The sequence below is a fragment of the Thunnus maccoyii genome, chromosome 2, assembly GCF_910596095.1.
Source record: "Thunnus maccoyii chromosome 2, fThuMac1.1, whole genome shotgun sequence".
NCBI classification, from domain to species: Eukaryota; Metazoa; Chordata; class Actinopteri; order Scombriformes; family Scombridae; genus Thunnus; species Thunnus maccoyii.
Genome location: NC_056534.1, coordinates 25,687,452 through 25,707,410, shown reverse-complemented (window position 1 = coordinate 25,707,410; position 19,959 = coordinate 25,687,452). Strand labels below are relative to the sequence as shown.

Here is a 19,959-nt window from a genome sequence, read left to right as displayed (position 1 = left end):
TTTTAATGACTTTATTTGAAGAAAGAAGTCATTTGAGGTACATATTTATCGCTTTAGCAGCCTTTTGGCACATACAAAAACTGCAGTACACACATACTTCCAAAGAAAGGGGTTGGCAGGATAAAATCAGAAAATATTTATATGGTAAACCAAATCAACTTATCGTGACTGATAAAACTCCTCTAATAAACAACAACAGCACTGAATGTTAGCAGTCCGATGTATTTACTGCAAGAAAACAAGTAATGCTGGACTGTCTGGACATGTTTGAATGAGTTACACCTCAAATTTAAAGATTGCCCTGCTTCTGAGAAATAATAAACTACATATTATCAATAGTTAGAATGTTTATTTGGGCTAAGATAAAGATATACATGCTGAATAGGGGGACTTAAAGTAACATGTTACCCCACTGTTCACTTTGTTTCATTTCTAGCTATAGAAATGAGCACAGGGGTCTAAGTTGAAAGTTGGTTGTATCCTCACAGTCTTGGCTGTATACAATAATTGTAGGCCTACATTAATGGTGGAATGCCTTTTACACAAATTTTAAATATGCATAACCCCAAATATGTTGTCAGTTTGATGTCTTTTTTCTAGCTGAATTATGCTTCGGAAACAGAAATACTCAACGCAGTAAACACAGCATCTCAACCTCAACCCCCCACAGACACGCCCCGTACTATAGCAGAATTAGAAGAATAGTTTCAGATTGACATTTCCTTCACTGTTCTGATTTAACAATAATTTTAAAATATTAAGACAGAAGGTCCTCTCTCTTCTTTTCTGGTGGTGAATAGAATAGAAATACCTCTGTATTTAAATGGAGATGTTGCCTATCCTCTCATGTATTAAAACACACGACTGCAGCATCTTTAATGTTTATTTACCAATAAATACCAAAATAAATCTCGCTGAACTCAACTATTACATCAATTCAATTCAATTGGATTCAATAACTACACCTGTTACATCAACTCCATAACTACCTGTTACATCAATTCAGTTCAATTTAATAACTATATCATATCAATTCAGTGTGATTCTATTCAACTGAGTTCAGTTCAATTCAATTCCACATATACTACATCAAATACTACAAATACTACAAATATTACATCAATTAAATTCAATTCACTAACTACAATACATCTGTTACATCAATACACTTAAGATAAATTGAATTCAGTTCAATTCAATTCAGTAACTGCATCTATTACTACAATGTATAAATCTACCATAGACAACTACATCACTAACACAAAACACAAAATCAAATGAATGTGATACCAAACAAGTCAAATAATAACAAATTAAAGACATAAGACAATCTGCATTGTTTCCTCTGTTGATGCCCAGTCCCTGTTCAGGCTGAGCTGACACTAAATGTACTCATCATCACTGTTGTCATCATCAGAGTATTGGCTGCTAATGTGAACCTGGATCTCGCCTGGGCTGCAGCCCTCAGCATCACTGTCATGGAGTGACAGGTATTCTGCAGGGATGCATAGAATCTGAAGATCAGAATCCTCACTGGGCTCGTCCGCATCCTGGAAGTGCTCAAATGCATCACTGTCCTGGGGTAGGTACAAGATGTCATCAGAGTCCTGTCTGCTGATGTTAACCTGGATCTCGTCCGGGGTGCCGCTGTCAGTATCACTGTCATGTACCCTATCCAGACAAAGTATAGCACGGTCATCAATGGTGTGAGACAAATTGTTGCGCTGAAATGTAGATGTGTTTAAGGATCAGCATATTAGATTTGGTCTGTGAGCAGATTTCTGCTGCTCTACTCTGCTCACATATTCAAAAAGTGCTACTAGTGTGTATTGAGTATTTCTCCTTGGAATAAACACTGGCAAACCCAATGTTTTCAGCAAATGTAACTGAAAATAAAAAAAAACAACAATTGAGACCATCAACAGTTCTACCTTGTAATTTTCCGTCCATGCTCGTCCAATTCTTCCAGTTCTTTTCTCGACATATGGCTAACGATTGCCACACCAATGCAGTCTCCCATGACATTAAGAACAGTGTTGCAGCGATCTCTGAAAGGCACAAACAACACCAAATTATTAAAGGAGAGGCTGTATGCTGATTAAACTGTATTTTTTTCAGTATGTTTATTACTTCTAATTTTTCCTCCTACTACTCAGGAGGTGGTTGCACCAGCTGCTCATAAGTTCAAACTTAGCCTTATTATAATGTTTTTCTAAATTGAAAAACTTTCTAAATTCAATTTAGTAGAACAGTTTCTACTAAATTGAGATTTACGGATCACTAACTTAAAACAGGTTGCACCACACAGTCTCGCAGTGGTGTAAGAAGTATTCAGATCCTTCACTTAAGTAAAAGTATCAAAACAACAATGTAGAAATACTCCATTACAAGTTAAAGTCCTGCATGAAAAATCCTACTTAAGTAAAAGTAATAAGTATTATGAGCTTGATGGAGTTAAAGTATTGCAGTAAAAGTAGTGGTTTGGCCCCTCTGACTGTTATATTATTATATATGACATCATTAGATTATTAATACTGAAGTATCAGTGTTGGAGCAGCACGTTACTGTTGTAGCTGCTGGAGGTGGAGCTAGTTTCAACTACCTTATATACAGTTAGCTAGTTTAGTCCAGTGATTCCCAACCTAGGGGTCTGGTCCCTTCAAAGGCTCATCAGATAAATCTGAGGGGTCGTGTGATGATTAATGGGAGAGGAAAGAAGAAAAAAAAAAGTTCTGATACACAAACCTGTTTTCAGTTTTTGGAGTTTTTTTCTAATCTTTGATTTTTGGTGAAATATTGGATCATTTGAACATTTATTGAAATGAAACGTGAGAAGTTTAGAGGGAAAAATTACTATTTGATGGAGATGTTAACAACTCATAGACATCTGAAATGTGACCCCGACTACACACTGCTTTTTGTAAGACATCAAAAGCCAAAAGGTTGGAAACCACTGGTTTCATCTTTAACAATGAGTTGTATTTTAAAAGCTTGTTATATTATCCATTGTGTCAAAACTTCATCGGAAAAGTAACTAAAGCTGTTAAATAAATGTAGTGGAGTAGAAAGTACAATATTTCCCTCTGAAATGTAGTGGAGTGGAAGTAAATGTAGCATCACATGGAAATACTCAAGTAAAGTACAAGTACTTGAGTACTTAGTTACTTTCCACCACTGCAATCTAGTTCTTACACAGAAAGTATATTTCTTGCCATCCATATTATGCAATACGCAGGGAACCTCCCTGCCAATGAGATGGTAGCGATGATCCCATTGTATTACACACAATAACTGCCAGATGTAACTGTTTGCTGCCAACTGAACTAACCAATTAAACTTATCTTAGCTTGCTTGTTTAGATGGAGGAAATAAAAGAGGTTAATATGAAAATGATCAAACTATGCTGTTTAATAATGCGTGATATGAACCGGGCAGATAAAAAAAATGCTACTAATAGAGTAACTATAGAGTAACTGACCCAAATACAATAAGTAAGATAAGCATAATCAGGCATTTTCTACTCATTTTAAACTGCATGAAACACAGATTTATCCACCTATGCATACGTAAATTAAATCATGTAATACCTACAAAGGATGGCTATTAAGTTTAAAGTATCATAAAACTGTTTGACTTAAAACAGTTACTTGAAAGTTATATTGCTTTGTGATGCTGCAGTGTCTTTCCGTCTACACCGTTTTTGATTGGACTACGGATGTTTCCCAGCAACCAATTCACACATTACTAAAGTCTTAACTAGCTAAGACATTTCTTAAGTTTTAATGGTGCAACCCAATTTAATAAATCCCTTAATCCCAGACTTAGCTTGAAACTAGCAAGTAGTTACTGAGAATTTAGGATGGATTTTACACACAAACATAGCAAAGGATTTAATCCAGATGCAGAGAGAGCAGCTGCAGTCATCTATTTAACTACAAGTTAAACTTACAGGAGCCATTCTACAACCACCAGAATGGTAGCTTCTTTTGCAGGTAAACCAATGGATGTCAAAACAAAGAGAGTGGTCACTGCTCCTGTAGCTGGGATCCCTGCTGCTCCTATGCTGGACACTGCTGATGTCACACTGCAGATCAAACACAAAGACTCTTTAGTGGGTTTTTGAGGAGAATAATACAAACCACAACATCCATTTTTTAAGCCACTTCTTCTTAAAGGTTCCATATTATACACTTTTAATGAATCTTAACATTGCTTTTTCATGATTTTTCTTTGATTTCCAATAGAACATGGAGAGTGACTTACGAAAGTGTTAATAACTGGCTTAAGTCCAGATGGATGTGGTTGAGTTGGGCAATGAAAACTGCTGCGACCACTTCATAAAGGGCAGTTCCGTCCATGTTGATGTTGGTTCCAATGGGCAGCATGAAGCGAGTGACTCTTTTGTCGATCATGAGTTTTTCCTCACAACATCGGAAAGTGAGCGGCAGTGTGGCAGAGCTTAGAGACACGATGCATACTTTGTAAGTGCACAATTCAATGATTGAAAAAAATATCAATTTAAACCATCTTAAAAATGTTAACTGCTCTTGTCCACTTGGCTTGGACAGTTCTGATTATGAATGAAAAAATAAGCTGTGGTCAAGAAAACACTGAGAACACACAGCTCTCTAAGACACTTTACTGTTAAGTAACCTTACCTGGATGAGATGACCAGTGCAGTCAGTAAGGCAGAAGAAACCCCTCTGATGACAGAAAAAGGGTTTCTTCTCACACACAGGAAATAGATCCCAGGTAAAACTATCACTCCATGTATTATAAGCCTGAAACACACAGTAAATACTGATTATATCAAATACAATTACTGACAACAGCAAGAGTTTACATTCACAATGCTCTGCTAGATTTAAAGTGAGACCATGTAACTTTTGAAAGAAGAAATAACACGTCCCTCCTTTTAAAAAGGTAAAGCTGAAATCATAAGCAGTGAAACTTACAATTTCTAAGTTCATTACATGCAGGAATTTTGCTGCTACAGTCTTATTTGGTCTGGTATGTTTGGTGGCTAATGTAAGCAAACTTTACCTAGATATTGCTTTGTAACTCACAACACAGAGTGTAACCTATTTAACTTGCTAAACAGCTGCCACTGATAATGCTCATGCTAAAATATGATATTATAACATAATACTAATAATAAAACAAGTAGAGAAAAGTAATGTCTACCTACAGTCCATATAGACTTCTAGTTTTATTGATGAATTAAACTTTTCATTTGTAAGAGGAATTTGTTTAATCTTTAAAAAGTTGAATAGACTTACTTTAAAGGACCAGTCTTTATGTTTTTGTGTGGCTTATAGTCTGATCATAAAAAAGGCCTTTTTTCATCACTGTTGCAACCTTTTAAAGGGCCAGAAATCATAAATAACAATTGTTGAATCCCTGCACTAAAATACCAGTAAATCAATTTGAGAGTATTAGTAGGTTCCAGTCCTCTGTTTAGATTTTTGTTGGGCAGATCTACCATTTGATTCACATTCGGATTGGGACTTTATGGGCAGTATTACCTGTTCTCATAAAACATAGCAATGGGCAGATGACTTTGAAAGTGAATATACTGGCCATAGCCTCCTGCTCTCACCCATTAGTTGCTATGAAGGGCAGAGATGTCGCTAAATGTAGAATCAAAGTACCATTTTGGCAACAGCGCAATAAGAGTGAAGGTTAACGTACCCAACAACAACCACTACCATGAACTTTCCAAGTTTAAAGGTAGTTTCCCAGTCATGAACCTCAACAACATGGCTTGCAATCAAGAACAACACTCCAAATGGCAAGTAGCTGGAAAGAAAACAATGGTGTGAAAAAGTGAAGGGAATACTTAAGTGACTTAGTTAATGAAATTTGATAATGACTGTTAAAAAATTATGTTATGTTATGAGGAAAATGAATAAATCAAATGTGATAAAGAATACATACTGTTGGACATCAAAACTTGAAAAATGATGTGAAACCCCTTTAGAGCACAAGTCTACCAGAGGTAGAACAGTAACAGATAGTGCTATGTTTTGTTGAAAGACAATTTTACTATTTCTAATGGCAATACTGTGAGCAGAGAATACCCAATATTTACATTGCATTCAGTATTTTAGCATCAACACTGACTTCACACTGAGTATGGACTGTATTTGAAATATTTTAAATTATGGAGAAAGAGTGCCATATATTTTGGCTATGTTGTTTCACTTTACCCCAGTATCAAGTTGACCATGCGTTTTGTGGCCTCATTGAGGACAGTAAGGACATCCACAAGTACTTCCCCTTTTTCTCCCATCCTGTTGAGGATCAGGCCAAAAATAAAAGACCAGACAATCAGGCCTAATGTATTGGCTCCTTCCACATAGTGGCCCACCAGTCGCACTTCTGTGGCATTCTGTAATAAGGCACTCATTAAATATAATGGTCCATGTATACAACATAACAACTCAATGTATCAAAGATTGTTACAGCAAATGAAAACTTCAAAGATCAGTCTTCATAGAGACGAGGGAAATACACTTACCATTTCCAGACTAGAATTTTGCTCATCTGTTTCAGATTCAAACTCCACCCTCTCTGTCTTATACTATGATAGAAAATTGATCAGTAGTCACATCATAAATACTACAATGTCTTCTTCATGGAATGCAAGGAAATGATTAGTATATCGTGTATCTGAATGAGAAACATACCTGTCGGAAGCAAGCCTGAATCAGGTTTTGTGGCACCATGTTTCTACAAACAATTTTTAAAAAGTCACACTATCAGTAAGCTTGTAAATGTTGACCAACAACATAAGAAATGCGACCAAATCTTTGTAACTTTATAGAGCATTTGATGTACAGAATCATTTCTGCTTAAGACAAACATGTTCCAGCACTCCCAGAAATGGTACTGACTGAACTAAACATTGCTGAACTGGAGATTGCAACATGAATAAGTAGAGAAACCTGGTTGTCAGAACATACACTTTCTTACCTCACTAGATCCAACAAGGCATCGAGAGTGGAAAAGGACTCCTCATCTTCTGTTTCACCTTTTTTAACAGCATAAGCAATCCCAGGCTGGACCGATAGTACCAAGATTAATCCTACAACACATAATCCAGGGTTGAACGTAAGAAGATAATTTCTTTAGAGGAGTTGAATTAGCTTTCCTTTAGCATTCCCTGTTGCAATATGTTAGCCTCAAGTCACACTTCAAGCTACTAATCCTGAATAATTTCCTTGTTATTTTATTTTATTATAATTCATAGGGCTTATTATTATCTTATGCTTTATCATGTATCCTCAGGTTTAGCTATTAATAAATGTCTTCATATATCCTAAGAAGCTGTGGTTGGTTGTTTTCTGTAAGCATAGTAAACACAGGTCACTGGCAGGACAAGAACTTACAGTTATGAGACTGATTCATTAATTAAATTGAATAAGGGTTAGTGCTTCCTCCTGGCACTACCAAATACTAACTAAAGAGTAGGAGTTGCCCAGATGAGGTTATGTGTTATATCAATAAAGTGTTATGTTACTCTTCAAACCAAACAATACTTGTCTTACCTATAGTCACAGAAATTACAGTGGTTGAGACAAAGTATGCTGCTGCACGTCCAGCGATTCTTCTGGAGGTTTCAACACTTAGACCAGAAACACCTATAAAAAATAACAACATAAGGTACGGTCTGCAGATGAAAGGTTTAAGGATCAATAAGGTCATATATGGGTGTGGCATCACTGCTATGTAATGGAAAGTTAGGGCAACACAGGTACAATCTCAAATATGTGAGTTCAGATGTGTTGTTTAAGACCTCTGTGAGGACCATTTTAAACCATACGTCACTGTATTGTATATTACATATACTATTTATGATAATAATAATAATTTATAAATAATAATAATAAAAATAAGTTGATGTCAAATTAGTTATTTTTTCCATGAAAACATATTTATGTTAAAACTTACAAACATTTTTATACCTGTAACCTGGCAACTAATCAATAAACACTATCTAGACTACACAAACTACACAGCGCTGTATTTAAAAAAAAAAAAAGTATACTGTTCAGATCTGTCAAATCTATTGGCTTGTATCTATATGAGCCTCCTGTCAGCCAGAGATGGTGTTTAATGAACATAGCGCAGAGTCGACCAGCTGTCAAACATGTTGTCTTGCATGTAAAGGAAGGCAGCACGTCCTCTGTGTTCAACAGCCCCAATTTATAGAGAGCTGAGGTTTCATCCCCTTTGTACTCTAGCCCCTGTTCCAATTGCCTCGGCCAGACAATACTCTCTATTTTCACATTAAAAGTTTGTTTTATTTGTTCTTAAAAAAAAATTGAAACATAACACTGCTAAGATGACTGAAAAAATAAATAGATGTGTACTTCTGTCATGGCAGGTAAAATTTGAACACCTGCACATGATAAAACTAATATTTTGTTGGCATTCAATGGCAGCATATCCCAGATGTCTTTCCAAAGACAATACTCCAGTTACTCTGGATAATTAATGATACATAAATGATATACAGTATTTGATAATTGTAATAAGAATATGCAGTAGACCGTTTTAGTTCCAGTTAAGTTGACATTTAGGACAAGAAGGTAAGAAGAGGGAGAGAAGTCATGGTAAACAATGCAGTTTTCAAAACAAAGGCTTTGCAAATTACTTAAGAGGTAAGAAATGTATTTGTCATGATTGTTATACCTAAAGCAAGACTATGTAATGTTTCAAAAAAGAAATAACATTTCCTCTTAAAAATAAAAGTCTGAATTCATGAGCAATAAAATACAACTTTGTTCAATTCATGTATGAATTGTATGAAATGAAATGTATGACCAGCAGTGGCTGGTGTTCAGCAAAAGTTACACAGAGTTGCTTGAAAGATACTCGATATGTGTTTTGGTGCTAAACCTGTATTGGTAAACAATGAAAACTCAAGAGGGCAACTTTAATGTAGATTATGCAATATTTTTGGTTAATGGGTTTAAACTTGCCAAACCACCAGTATGTTCCTTCTACAATGAATGTGGAGTGTATAACATGTGCAGCCTAATGTACAGTTAAGGAGAAATATACCTTTGGCTTACCTGTTATCACACTTGTAACAATGAGAGGAACAGTAACTGCCTGAAGCATCCGCATGAGCATTTCTCCTGGAAAGCTGATGTATTGTTGGTCGAATTCAGACATAGGGACACAAATCTTGAGAATGAAGCCTAGAGCAATACCTGCAAGACAAAAACAAAGAAATATAACAAAATCAACAAAGTGTTTAAGTGGATGAGAATAGGGATGTAATACGTAAAAAAACACAAAAACTTTTTCACAAAAAGGGCTTTCATCTTTTCAGCCACCCAAATCATATGGTGGAAATTCATAGAAAGCAAGGGCCTTGAAACTTTAGGTGTAAATCAAACAGAGATCACACAATAATAAATCATAATTCATCCCTTGTTATGGGATGGCAAACATAACAAAATTATGGCAAACATAAAAAGCAACTATTTCTGAAAAAAGATGCAACTAAACTTCAATTATACATAGGCCAACTGTCAATGACAATTTGAACTTAGAAAAAAACTATGTTACAAACAACTATTGGTAAAGATAACATTTATTCCCTGGTATCCATAAAGATGTTGTGTTTCTCAAAACTGACATATCGGTCCCATCAGCTACTTGACAGTGATGGGAAAAATAGCCCTGAAACAGTGAAGATTATTGTCCTCAACATATAGCAAATGACCCACCACTATTTCAACCATTATCTTGCCTTCTTTCCTTCTTTCTTTCTTTCAATTTATTGCACAAGGGGAGGATGAAATATAAATGTGGGCTGCGAAAAAAATAAAAGACCTTTCTCTTCAGCAAGAGTTGTCTTCATTAGGGACTGTCATTTTCGTACAGTCCTTAACTCTTCTGTCAATATCAGATCAACCTGTGGGTCTTTTCCATGCAGAAGTTTCATGTAGCCTCACCGAATCTGACGGGTTACCAAATCTGTGACCTAATTACTGTTGTGGCGTTTGGTAAGAGCTATTAAATATAAGATATGATAAAGTATGATAAAACGTTTGCAGTGGCAGCTGAAAAGGTGTTACCCCGATGAGTTTGAAGTAAATCACTTAGCAGCTCTGGTTGCCTGGCAACAGAATGTGACATATTTATTTAACCTCCTACAAACTTGACCTCTCTGACCTCTTTAACTGACAGTGAATTTGTGGTTTAAATGTTCATCAAAACTCGGACAATAATTACACAACATAACTTATTAATGCTGTTGTATCCTGGAAAACATTCATTGTTTAAGCTAATATCAGCTAATATATTTCCCTCAAATGTTACGTTATTACAATGAAGAACTGGTTTGAGTTAAGTTCTCAATGGTTTTATCATTGAAATCTGTGTTAATATAATTTGAATATAATTCATTTTCCATTCAGATGAATTCTAACTTCAGTCACTTCTTGTATGAAAGTTTCCTATGTAATGTTACACAGGATGTAAAGTCAGTATTATTGGCTAATCTTTGTCCACCAGAAGTAACTTTAACCTAGCTGTTAGCTAACGCTAAGTAAACTTCCGTTAACTAGCGTTAACAGCTTGTCAGTTATCACTTACCTAGCGCTACAGCTGTCAGGCTTGAAACCAGAAATTTATGATGAAGAATATATTCCAAACACGCCCTCAGGCAGCCTGTGCTGCCTGGATTGTTATCCGCCTCAGATGTCTCCATTTTCGCACAGTTTGTTAGCTAAAAGTAAACAAACTAGAGAGTTCAGTTGCATCAATAGTGTCCTGCTCTTTTTGTGTTTTGGTTCAAAATTGAAAATTAATGATAGAACTCTATGACAAATATGACGTCACTCACCTAGTTTAGATTTTTTAGTTTAGTTTTATTTTGCGCCATATATATATATATATATATATGTTTTGCACATTTTAAAATATACACAAAAATGACAAAGATAACAAATAATATACAGTCTCCCCCTAATGTTAAAATTTCACAGCATAGGCTACAGAAAATAATATCACTACATAAAAGTTATGGCAAACTAATAGTAACAAAATATATATAATAACCACAGCAACAATAACAATAATAATATCAAATAAAACCAGAAAGTGAGACATATTTTCTATACAGTTTATTATTTTTCCTTAACAGCTTCAGTAAGTCAACTGTAAACCAAGGCTTACTGAAGCTCTATTTCTTGGTATGACTGCCAATTGGAAAACATTAATTGAAAGTAAAGCTAATAACTGTCATAAAAATTTGATATGCAAAATCAGAATTATTTTCTTTATATAGATCATCCATGAAATACTGGCTTCCCTTTGTTTTGCCTCCTTGCTGTGGTGGGGAGGCCTGTGTGCCTCCATGACTCTGAAGGCTGTACTGGCGGGGGTCATATCCCCAGCAGGTCCAACCAAGCCCGGCAGGTTTCATTCAGGGTCAAGGCCAGACGAAAAGCAGGACCTGGTCCTCCAGGTTGGAAGTTGGGCATGCGACTACAACTCCACCCCGTAGAGATTCCATCCTGTTGCAGAAACTGGGACAAATAGTCACAACCTTATGCTCCACAGGGAACGAAGAGGATTAAGTAAGTAAGTAAGTATGAAATACTGTCAAGCATGTCTTTAAATTTAGAAATATTTGACTTGCTCATAATTCTTTTGTGCATTATTGTCTTGGTATGTTAACCTCGATTAAAGAGTACTGGAATATGGGGAAATGATCTGACAAGTCTAAATACAAGACCCCAGATTTCAAACCTTCGCTCAAAGAGCTAGTTTGGATGTTATCAAAGTTGTTGAATTTTCTTTAACTTGTGTAGATTTATGAAAAAGAGGGCAAAAGTAACTATGATAAGGAATATTGAGAAAATCCCCAGTAAGAATATCTAATTTATTTTTAAAGGGGTTTGAAATCTCCTAAATTGTAACAGTGTTTATCCTCATTGTTTATCAGGTGAAGAGAACTGGACAAACTTTCATTTGATGACAGTCAGGTGGCACCAACAATCACATTATTTCCACCAGAGACACCAGAGAGCTCTAAAAAAAAAACCCCAGATTCAATCTCAGCCCTGACTTCAGAGAGAGAGATCATCCCTAATTTTAATAAACAAAGACACTCCACCTCCAGATCTGTTCTCTCTTATGTTGTGAACTAAATTGTATTTAGATAATTTAAAGATTTCTCTGGAGTCCCCTGTAAGCAATGTTTCTGATAAGGCAATAACAGAAAAATCATGTTTGTGTGATGATAAATAATGAATGAATTTGTCATAGCTGCTGAAGAGACTTCTTATATTCAGATGAAAAGTAGAGAATATATGAGGAGGCATATTACATACCATATTAAACTGGGTTTTATTATAAAAACTACAAAGATGCATCAAATGATAAAACTAGGTCTGGATCAACATCAAAATTGTGAGAGTCAATTGTGGAGGGATCAAAGGGCTTAAAGATCTGGCCTTCAAAATCAGATTTGTTGTAGTCCATACTCTGTGTAAAGAATAGTGTGCTGCAGATGTGTGGTTAAATAATCAAAGTGCAGTATAAATGCCTGATGGTGGAGACTAATAAGCCAAACTCTGAGAGTTGGCCTTCATTTGTTGTGGTGGGTTTTGGGTCGGTGGATGGAAAATAAATTTGTCATATCTCAAATATGCAATGTCACCTCTCTCTTGAGCTCAGGAAGGTCCCCTTTATCCAGAACAGTAAGTTTGTCCTTCAACTGCAGAAATCTGACCATAATAGGTCAGAGCTTTTCTGATGATGACATTGGCCTCCCAGTCCTTGAGACTGGAGCCGTGGTGAGCTGGAATTACAACAATCATAACAATAACAATAACAACAGCAATAGGAATAGCTGGGAAAGGACACCAACAGGACTGCGAAGGATCGCGAAGGGTTTCCTGCGAGATGAGAAAGCACAAAAAACTCTGGGGAAGAAGCCAAGTAAGTAACATGCATCGATGTTACATGAATGCATACAGATGGAGAGGAGGAGAGAGGAGCTCAGTGCATCATGGGAAGTCCCCCAGCAGTCTAGGCCTATAGCAGCATAACTAAGGGCCAAAGTGAGCCTGGTCGGCCCTAACTATAAGTTTTATCAAACGTAGAGAGGGTGTCTGCCCCCCGGACCGAAACTGGAAGATGGTTCCACAGGAGAGGAGCCTGATAGCTGAAGGCTCTGCCTCCCATTCTACTTTTAAAGACTGTAGGAACCACCATTACTGGTGGCCTGCATTCTGGGAGCGCTGTGTTCTAGTGGGATAATACGGTACTATGAGCTCTTCAAGATATGATGGTGCCTGACCATTAAGGGCTTTGTAAATTAGGAGAAGGATTTTAAATTCTATTCTAGATTTTACAGGAAGCCAATGTAGCAAAGCTAAAATGAGAGAAATGTGATCTCTTTTTCTAGTTTTTGTTAGTACACGTACATCTGCATTCTGGACCAGCTGGAGAGTCTTTAGAGACTTGTTAGGGCAGCCTGATAATAAGGAGTTGCAATAATCCAGCCTAGAAGTAACAAATGCGTGGACTAATTTTTCTGCATCTTTTTGGGACAGGATGTGCCTGCCTGTGCCTCCCACAAATATGTAAGATTGGATAATTTTCCTCAATAAATAAATGAAAAAAATGATTTTTTTTGTCTCATTTGTTTAATTGGGTTCCCTTTATCTAGTTTTAGGTCATATTTATGCAGAAATACAGAAAATTCTAAAGGGTTCACAAACTTTCAAGCAGCACTGTATGTATTATCTTGTTGCACAGACAAGAGGAGGACCCTCTCTGGATTTTACCAAGGGGTCCTAAAGACCCTGAGCCTAGCCTAGCTGACACAATAGAAAGTTTGTCATCAAAATGTTTTTCACCTAAATCCCTGTACCCATTTCATGTGCATTATATCACTATCTCATTATAAAAAGACAGGTTCGCAATTTTTCAAGTCTGTCTTAAAACAATAGTCAGATGCCCAAATGAACATTGACACATTTTTTCCTTGCCAAAATCATTCCCCCTGTTCATACCTGCCATTAAAAGATCTCTTCATAATGCACTTACAATGTAAGTGATGGGGGACAAAATCCACAGCACTCCATCCCTGCAAAAATGTATTTAAAAGTTTATTTGAAGACAATATGAAGTTTCAGTCATCCAAATTAGTCAGTCTGTTGAGAAACAAATAAGGAATTTGATGCCAAACTGTGAATATATCCATTTTATTTGACTAACTCAACTGCTGAAGCCTCATATAAGCTTCAGATAATCTTTTGAATAATTTTTTCTTAAAATGAGGACTGTGGATTTTGTCCCCATCACTTACAATGTAAGCATGTTTAGAGGGGATCTTCTAATGTTCAGTATGAACAGGAGGAATGATTACAGTGAGCAAAACATGTTTCAATGTTCAAATGGGCACCTGACTGTTGTTTGGAGAAAGACCTAAACAATTGTGAACCTATCCTATAAAGTTCCGTCTTTAAATGGAAGGTTTGTGCATGATATAAGTTTTACTTCTCTGTACTCTGCCTTTACTTTGCCAACTATGATTACTTAATTACTGTAGTTTTTGGAGAGTTTTGGAGATTAAGTTTTAGCCACCAAAACTTGTTTAAAAAAAAAAAGTGAAGTGGACATAATAGAAAATTCCTCATTGTTACAAAATTAGCAGTTAAAGGAACTGTTCATTTTAAATAAAGCATTGCAAGGATGATGTCTGTGCATGTATTTCTTTAACTTTATTTGATATTATAAATATATGAGAGCCCTAATACTATAAGGTCTTTCCTAATAACAAATGAGAAACATTGTTTCCAGGGAAAAAAAATTGCAGTTAAGGGACAAATTTGGTTGACAGCGCTGAAATCCATAACAATCATTGCATCATTAACTTCTTATAATTGATTTCCTTTTAATGTAGGTTATTTAGTCTTATTTTTCCACAAAAATTTAAACAAGAGTGATCAATATGAGCTCAAGCTTTGGCATCTACAAAACATGATTAAGCAGGATACTGCTTAACAACACTAGTTGTGAATTATCTTCTGCTTTGGGGAGCAAAATATGGCCTTGAATAGTTAGATCATGTTGTAGCCAGCAGTTAAAAACAGCTGCTTTTGATAATTTGGGTGTGAAATTTTGTTAATTCTGTCAGATGAGTTTTTGCATATTGTAATATCTAGATAATTGATTGAGTGTTTGTATACCATTTACAGATATCTTGTTAGAGTTATGTATATATGGGCATAGATGCCTGTGGCTAACCACTAATCGAAAGATCAGTGGTTTGATCTCCAGCTCCTCCAGTCTGTATGTTGAAGTGTCCTTGGGCAAGATACTGAACCGCAAATTGCTCCTTGTGTGAGTATGTGTGAATGGGTTAGGTTCCCCTCCTGATGAGCAGGCTGTCACCTTGCATGGTAGCCCCTACCATCAGTGTATTACCGTGTGTGTGAATGGGTGAATGTTGGCATGCAGTGTAAAGCACTTTGAGTGGTCAGAAGGCTAGAAAGGCGCTGTATAAATGCAATCCATTTACGTACAATAATTCACGCTTATTCAGAAGGCACTGGCTATGGCTACAGAACCGGTGCAATAATTTACCAACTATTGACAAGGAACGGGATTCTGTGCCAGTAGTCCACAGGCTGTTGGTCTGGACTGATTTTCCATGCTGATAGTAGTTTGTCCTATTGATATGGGTTGCCAGAATTTATTGCTGGGCCTCTTGTAGCCAGTAACAGGACATTTTTTACCATCATGTCGGGCATTTTAGTGTCATTAAATGGGAAATTTTTATTGGACATTTTGACCGTCATGTTGGGCATTTCAGTGTTGTTAGACGGAACATTTTTACTGTTTTAATACAATCCATGATCTTTCCCTAACCCTAACAAAGTGGTTTTTGTGTGTACACCTAACCATCCTAACCCAAACCATGGGAAGGATTGGTGTATCACCTGCAAGCAAAAACGTTCCTCCATTTTGAAACAATTTGAATTTGATCATGAGATCTTGCACAATTAATACCAATGCGCATGTGTAATAATTCCGTACCAACAATAAACAGACAATTGACACAGAGGAATCTGTATCAATAGCCACTGAAAAGTTCTTCAAAGCCACCAAAGTACCATAGATCTAAGTATTTGATCTAAGATCTAAGTACATCTGTGCCATCTGTAAGTTGACTGATTATATGACTTCTCACCCACTGATTCCTTTAATATTTGGACAATGAACAAGCCTACAGGTTGAGTAATTCAGTGGCAAACAAAAATTAAAAAAGAGAAATATTAACTTCAACTTGCAGAGGTTAGAGATATTTAACTGTGTTTTTACATAAATTTGTACCAAGGTCCTAAAATTAATATCAAGACTAAAAAAAAATGCAGATGGTGTTTCGACTTTAATTGTTCAATAAAGTGTTTTGTGGAAAAAAAAGAGGGCGGGGCTTGCATGATGTCGTCACGTCCGCAAGCTATTTACGCATTTCCGCCAGTTTCAACACCGCGCCACAGGAGAAAGTAGCAGACAAACCATCGTGTTTCACAGCTCAAAGTTCTTTGTTTATATTCAGCTTCAGGTAAAAAGCTTGAGCGCCACGATGGCCGACAAGATGAGCATGTCTCTGGATGACATTATCAAGATGAATAAGAAAGGAGGCAGCGGCCGCGGCGGAGCATCGTCCGGCTCGGGGGGAAGTTCAGGTCGGGCCGGTGGATGGTCGAGGTCGGTGCGGAGTCGACAGAATAACTTCAGCCGGGAGAAAAACAACAGAACCACACCGTACACCAGGGTATGAAAGAGAAACACTTTGAACGGAAGTGAAAGTAACGTGGATAAATGTTGTTTATCGTGTTCTTTTTTACAGTCGTTATTACATGATAAGGGACTTCCGTAACTGGTGTGTTTTAATGACAGTGAGGCACCCTGAACCAGCGTCACATGTACGCGAACTACCCGAGAATTAGTTCACATGTCTACACTGAATGTTTCTTCAGCTGTGGACTGTGTACTACAACCATGTTTCACGCTCCCTTAGCAGCACTGACCAGAAGCAACAGGTCAGGCTTTTAAAAAAAATGTCCCCCGAGTGAGACTTGCTCTTTTATCAAGATGGCCGCTTTGTGCCTCTTTGAGAAGGTGTTTCAAGTGAAGTTATCCGGTGAGGAGGATAGGCTGTTGATGTTTTGCAATGTGCCAACATTACCCAGGTATTTTTAAATTCTGATAATTAATTAAATACATTTGAATTAATTAAAAGCTTCCTCTTATAATCCTTTGTTCTTTTTCCTTGAACTATTTTTATCTACTTCAGTCAGAACCTCAACGGGAGGCAAGAGTTAATGTTTTTCTCTGTTGCAGAAGAAAAGTAAATATCCCCTTTTTAATTGGACTCTTCCTGTGGGAAAACCTGGCCTGAGTCAGAAATATTTTTTTAAGGAAAAATGACCATACTGGCGGTTTATTGTTATCTGACTTTTGCAAAACACCACAACAGCATAGGCTCTACAGAAAGTGCTCGGTCTTGCCAGACCCACATCTACTGGTCTCACCTTTGGTTCTTCCTTTGTATCATCATCTTGATCAAGACTGTTAAACCATCATCTATATTTGAATTGTAACATGTTGTAGCTATCTGAACATGAGCACATGTTTGTTGTTGCTTTTTGCAGCCCAGAGAGTTACCAGACAAATGGCAGCATGACATGTTTGAGGAGCACACCAGTGGACGCAGGGCACCAGAAAGAAGTGAAGACAGTAGTGGCAAGCTGCTAGTTTCCAATCTGGACTTTGGCGTCTCCGACTCAGATATGAAGGTAATTCACTAAAACCCTGTTAATCCACTTTGCTAGCATCAAAGTGTTGAAAGTGTGACTGACATTTCTGTTTTGCCCTCCAGGAGCTGTTTGAAGAGTTTGGAGAATTAAAGAAGATATCTGTACACTATGACCGGTCCGGCCGCAGTAAAGGAACTGCAGATGTTCACTTTGTAACAAGGGCAGATGCACTCAAAGCCATGAAGCACTACAATGGTGTCCCACTCGATGGTGAGGATTCAGTTCTCATGCTACAGTGGTGTTGTATTACTTTGGATGCTTCTTCAAAAGCGCTTAGAAGAAATGCACCACTTCATGTGTTAATACTTTTTTTTTTTCTTCTTTTAGGCCGCCCCATGAAAATCCAGCAAGTGACTTCAGAGGTTGACACACAGAGTAGACAGCCTACACAAAGGTATGTCACATAAAAGGGGTCATTCATTCTGAATGTAGGAATAAACTATAGATTTTGGGAAGCTTGATTGTGAAATATGGGGAAACAACATTTATGAACAGAGTTTGCTTTACTAATAGTCACAAATGCAAGTATCTGTAATCAGTTACTAGTAGGCTTGGGCAGTATCATGGTATTACGGTATACGAGAGTATTTAGAAATCCTGACTGTGTGATTTTTCAATACTGTCAAATACAAGCGCTCTTCTTTCTATTAAACTCTTCTGGAGATGCTGTATTGAGGTGATGTATTGTAGCACATGGCTACGCCACCAGAGGTCAGTCTCTACTCGTGGATCAGGCAGCTGAGCTGAGAAAGATGGCGACTGCTAGTGAATCATGAAAATACTGCCACATATAACTTCTTGATCTTGAGATGACTTCTTCTAACTACAAAAGCAGATTATTAGCCACACATGCTAGTCTGCCACTTACACCCGCACATCATCTCTGTTCAGCCCACTGATGTGTTGGCTGCAGGAAAAAAGTGTCATCAGGACCTCCAGCAAGAATCTGTGGAAGAAAGACGCTTATTTCCTTATTTTCTGCTCATTATTCTATGGACCATGAGAATTTAAACACAGTAAGACTTGTCTAAGTGGGCTAATTGCATAATAGACACACAGCATTGAAGGCTAGATAATGTCATATATGCTACAATGACTTCTATCACCAGCAGCAAAGCTTTTTATGTTTTGTTTTGTTTTTTTTTTAACCACAAATACCGTCATATACCCATACCCCGGTGAAATGTCAGGAAGGTTAAAAAAAAAAGATACCGCCCAAGCTGAGCTTGCTAGCTTAATTTCCTGCAAAATGACATCTCATCTAAAAATGACTGGTCTTTTTGTTCTTTTGCAGTTCAAACAGAGGGTTCGACAGGAGCAGGCTTGGCCAACACAAGTTTGAAAGGAATGAAAGGAGTGAACGGAGTGAAAGGAATGAACGGAGTGAAAGGAGTGAACGGAGGCAAGGTGGTGGTGGCGGCGGCGGCAGAGGTTCCAGAGGTCGGGGAAGGGGAAGTGGAAACAGGCCCCAACTTTCTGCAGAAGAGTTGGATGCCCAGTTGGATGCTTACAATGCTATGGTATGTCCTTAGCTTTTCATAAAATCCTTTATCTATACTGTATTTTTCTTCTACTGTGAAGATTTAATGCTGATCTTGTGTCTCATCTTTCAGTCTCAGATGGACACCAGTTAGAAGCACCCGGACAGAAACCTGCATCAAGTCCTTTTTTTTTTTGTTTTTTTAAAAAATGTTTTGTTTTTATCTGGTTGATCGGACGTGATGAATTGGACCTCATTACACTTGTTTTGAAGCCATTTTATTTTATGGACCAATGCATTCTGTTGATTTTAATATTTCTTATTTTTGTACCCATGTTTTCAGGATTTTTTTTTCCTTTAGGCCATCAGCTTCCTGCAACATGATAGATTTGTCTTTTTTTTTTTTTTTTCTTTTCTTCCCCAATCATGTAAACATGATTCAGTGGTTTGATAGACCGTTTAATGTGATGTTTAAATGTTACTGTACATCAATTCTGTCACTTGGTACTGTATACTTGACATATGGACATATTTCCAAGGGTTTTGTACATAAATCATTATATTGAATCATCTGGTGTTCGTTTATTTAGAAATGTTTCTTCCCAGGACATAAAGTGC

General features: G+C 37.0%; 2 protein-coding genes and 1 long non-coding RNA gene across 3 annotated transcripts; 2 read left to right on the top strand and 1 right to left on the bottom strand.

Moving 5' to 3' along the window:
* Positions 1-865: 865 nt before the first annotated feature.
* LOC121887478 (excitatory amino acid transporter 3-like) lies at positions 866-10,829 on the bottom strand. Its single transcript, XM_042398272.1, has 13 exons — positions 10,615-10,829; positions 9,081-9,221; positions 7,551-7,643; positions 6,976-7,087; positions 6,690-6,732; positions 6,521-6,583; positions 6,210-6,391; positions 5,692-5,799; positions 4,659-4,781; positions 4,264-4,458; positions 3,950-4,084; positions 1,932-2,048; positions 866-1,671 (listed from the first exon to the last, which is right to left on the bottom strand). Exons 1-13 carry the CDS (start codon positions 10,727-10,729, stop codon positions 1,383-1,385), a joined length of 1,716 nt encoding a protein of 571 aa, XP_042254206.1. The 5' UTR covers positions 10,730-10,829; the 3' UTR covers positions 866-1,382.
* LOC121887486 lies at positions 9,260-12,737 on the top strand. The gene is made up of 3 exons (XR_006092984.1): positions 9,260-10,022; positions 11,309-11,608; positions 11,969-12,737. It is a non-coding gene; the product is annotated as an uncharacterized LOC121887486 (long non-coding RNA).
* A 3,766-nt stretch (positions 12,738-16,503) lies between these two features.
* Positions 16,504-19,908, top strand: LOC121912560 (THO complex subunit 4-like). Its single transcript, XM_042434769.1, has 6 exons — positions 16,504-16,816; positions 17,697-17,840; positions 17,924-18,071; positions 18,189-18,255; positions 19,156-19,381; positions 19,475-19,908. The coding sequence occupies exons 1-6, from the start codon at positions 16,625-16,627 to the stop codon at positions 19,493-19,495; spliced, it is 798 nt and encodes a 265-aa protein (XP_042290703.1). The 5' UTR covers positions 16,504-16,624; the 3' UTR covers positions 19,496-19,908.
* The last annotated feature ends 51 nt before the right edge of the window (positions 19,909-19,959 follow it).